The sequence below is a fragment of the Notothenia rossii genome (assembly GCF_949606895.1).
Source record: "Notothenia rossii genome assembly, chromosome: 6".
NCBI classification, from domain to species: domain Eukaryota; kingdom Metazoa; phylum Chordata; class Actinopteri; order Perciformes; family Nototheniidae; genus Notothenia; species Notothenia rossii.
Window position 1 is genome coordinate 54,647,517 of NC_136909.1, and position 2,640 is coordinate 54,650,156.

General features: G+C 48.0%; 1 protein-coding gene across 1 annotated transcript; it reads left to right on the plus strand.

Moving 5' to 3' along the window:
- Positions 1 to 639: 639 nt before the first annotated feature.
- Positions 640 to 2,256, plus strand: LOC307044616 (general transcription factor II-I repeat domain-containing protein 2-like; the record flags this gene model as incomplete). The annotated part of the gene is made up of 1 exon (XM_079689927.1): positions 640 to 2,256. One exon carries the CDS (start codon positions 640 to 642, stop codon positions 2,254 to 2,256), a length of 1,617 nt encoding a protein of 538 aa, XP_079546053.1.
- Positions 2,257 to 2,640: the final 384 nt, after the last annotated feature.

Below are 2,640 nucleotides of genomic sequence, written 5' to 3' on the forward strand. Positions count from 1 at the left end.
CTAGAATACTCTTGACTGCCTAGCATGCGGGGAAATTGGCGTGCTCTATCACCACAAGAGCGAGAGTGAAAGCGGCTAAACGGAAGGCTTTTTCCCGTTTTAAGCCGTAACGTTTGACATTCGGAGCAGCAGAGGGATGAATCTGCATGTACTCTTCAAGACAATTCCAACGACACCAAGCTCACAGCTGTCGGACCTTCCTTCGTACCGTCTAGAGCACATGTGTCAATAACAAGGCCCGCGGGCCAAACATGGCCCTCTGCAATATTGAATCTGGCCCTCCTGTCAATCCTGGTCATCAATTTAATGTGGCCCGCGAGCTTGTGTCTGTGACAATCCAAGGCTGAAACACAAGAGGGCGCTGTCGCACGTCTCACTAGGTCAGTAACGGCCGAGTAACCTTCTCTGAAGGTACGCTTTGCACAGGAGATTGAAAGCTAGCATAAACAAACGATGGCGAAAAAACAAAAAGTAGACAAAGATTATCGACATTTTAAGGAGAGGTGGGAAGCTGAATACCTGTTTTGTGAATTAAAACAAAAGCCAGTGTGTCTCGTATGTCAAGAGTCGCTGGCAGTGTTCAAAGAGTATAACATCCGCAGACACTTCGAAACGAAACATGGCGAGCAATATGCTAACATGTCCATGGAGCAGCGGCTGCAGAAAGCCAAAGACTTGAAACGCAACCTTCAACATCAGCAAAGCATGTTCACCCGCATCAGTAGTGAAAGTGAGGCTGCTACCAAGGCAAGTTTTATTATTGCAGAGGAAATCGCAAAGGCTAGCAAGCCGTTTAGCGAGGGAGAGTTTATTAAAGACTGCCTTGAAAAAGTGTGCAGCGTTGTATGCCCTGACAAGAAGCAGGCTTTTTCAAACATCAGCCTGTCCCGTAATACTGTGGCTAGTCGCGTTGATGAACTGGCCTCCGATGTAGAGAGCCAGCTAAAAACAAAAGCCAAGGACTTTATTTCATATTCACTAGCTGTAGATGAGAGTACAGACAGGACGGACACAGCCCAGCTGTCCATATTCATCCGCGGGGTTGACAGTCAGCTGTCCGTCACTGAGGAACTTTTAGACGTGAAACCGATTCACGGGACAACAACGGGAAAGGATATTTTCACCCAAGTGGAGCAGAGCGTGAACAAGATGGAGCTACCCTGGAGTAAACTTGTTGGACTGACAACGGATGGTGCACCGGTGATGTGCGGGGAAGTTCGGGGTTTGGTCGGTTTGACCCGAAAGGCGATGGGGGACACAGGAGAAAACTTGGTAGTTTACCACTGCATCATCCACCAAGAAGCCCTCTGCGGTAAGGTGTTGGGCATGGAACATGTCATGACTGTTGTGACTAAAACTGTGAACTTTATTCGTGCACGGGGCTTGAATCATCGGCAGTTTAGGGCTCTTTTAGAGGAGGAGAACTCCGTGCAAGAGGATCTGCCCTATCACACAGAGGTGCGCTGGTTGAGTCGGGGGAAAGTGCTGAGGAGGTTTTACGACACCCGCACTGAGATCGCTCGTTTCATGGAAAGCAAACAGAGGCCCGTCCCCGAGCTTGAGGATGAAAAGTGGCTGGGCGACTTGGCGTTTATGTGTGACATTACTGAGCACCTCAATTCACTGAATGTGAAACTCCAGGGAAGAAAGCAGCTGATCACAGAGATGCGGGACTCCGTGAAGGCATTTGAACTGAAACTGCGTCTGTGGGAGGGGCAGATGCGTAGAGGTAATTTGACCCACTTTCCTACCTGTCAAACAATAAGCGCCACCGTCACCATTCCACTCCCGACCCAAGTGTATGCTGACAAACTGAACACACTCAAAGAGGAATTCAGCAGGAGGTTTGCTGATTTTGAATCACATAAATTCAACATTGACCTGTTCGCAAATCCTTTTGCAATTGATGTCGACACTGCCCCTGAGCACCTGCAATTGGAACTCATTGAACTGCAATGTAACAGCGCTCTGAAGACCCAGTACCAGTCAGTCGGGGCTGCTGAGTTTGCACCTCTCCTCCCTGAATCTGTGCCAGAGTTGCGTCTTCATGCTGCACACATCATGTCCATGTTCGGGAGCACTTACTCGTGCGAACAGATGTTCTCTATAATGAACTTGAATAAGACATCCCACAGATCCCGGATCACTGACCAGCATCTGACGTCGGTATTGAAAGTGGCCACAGCAAAGGACATTAAGCCTAGAATAGATGAGATCATCTGTAAGAAAAGGTGCAGAGTGTCTGGTAAAAGTTAAACTACAATGCATTTCAGATAGGCCTTGTTGCACTGACTATTTTGTGTTATCACAGAAAACATTTGTTGTGTTGAAAGATACAGTAGTAGTCCTAATGGTTTTGTTTAATTGTGAACTATAGGTTACTTACGTAACCCCAGTTCTCAGAGTAACATGAAGTGAGATGTCTCACTATGGGATGCGCCTCAACGCATATGCACCAGAAGCATCAATCTCATTACGCCAATCCTGATTGGCTGGTGATCTTGACGCCAACGTCAGGGAATCCACCAACCCTATAAGTAGCTTGCGCCACGACGCAGGCGTCATTCAAAATAAGCACCTCTTCTCGCTTCGCCTCAGCAAGAAGGGCCGTCAGGTGAGACATCTCACTTCATGTTACTC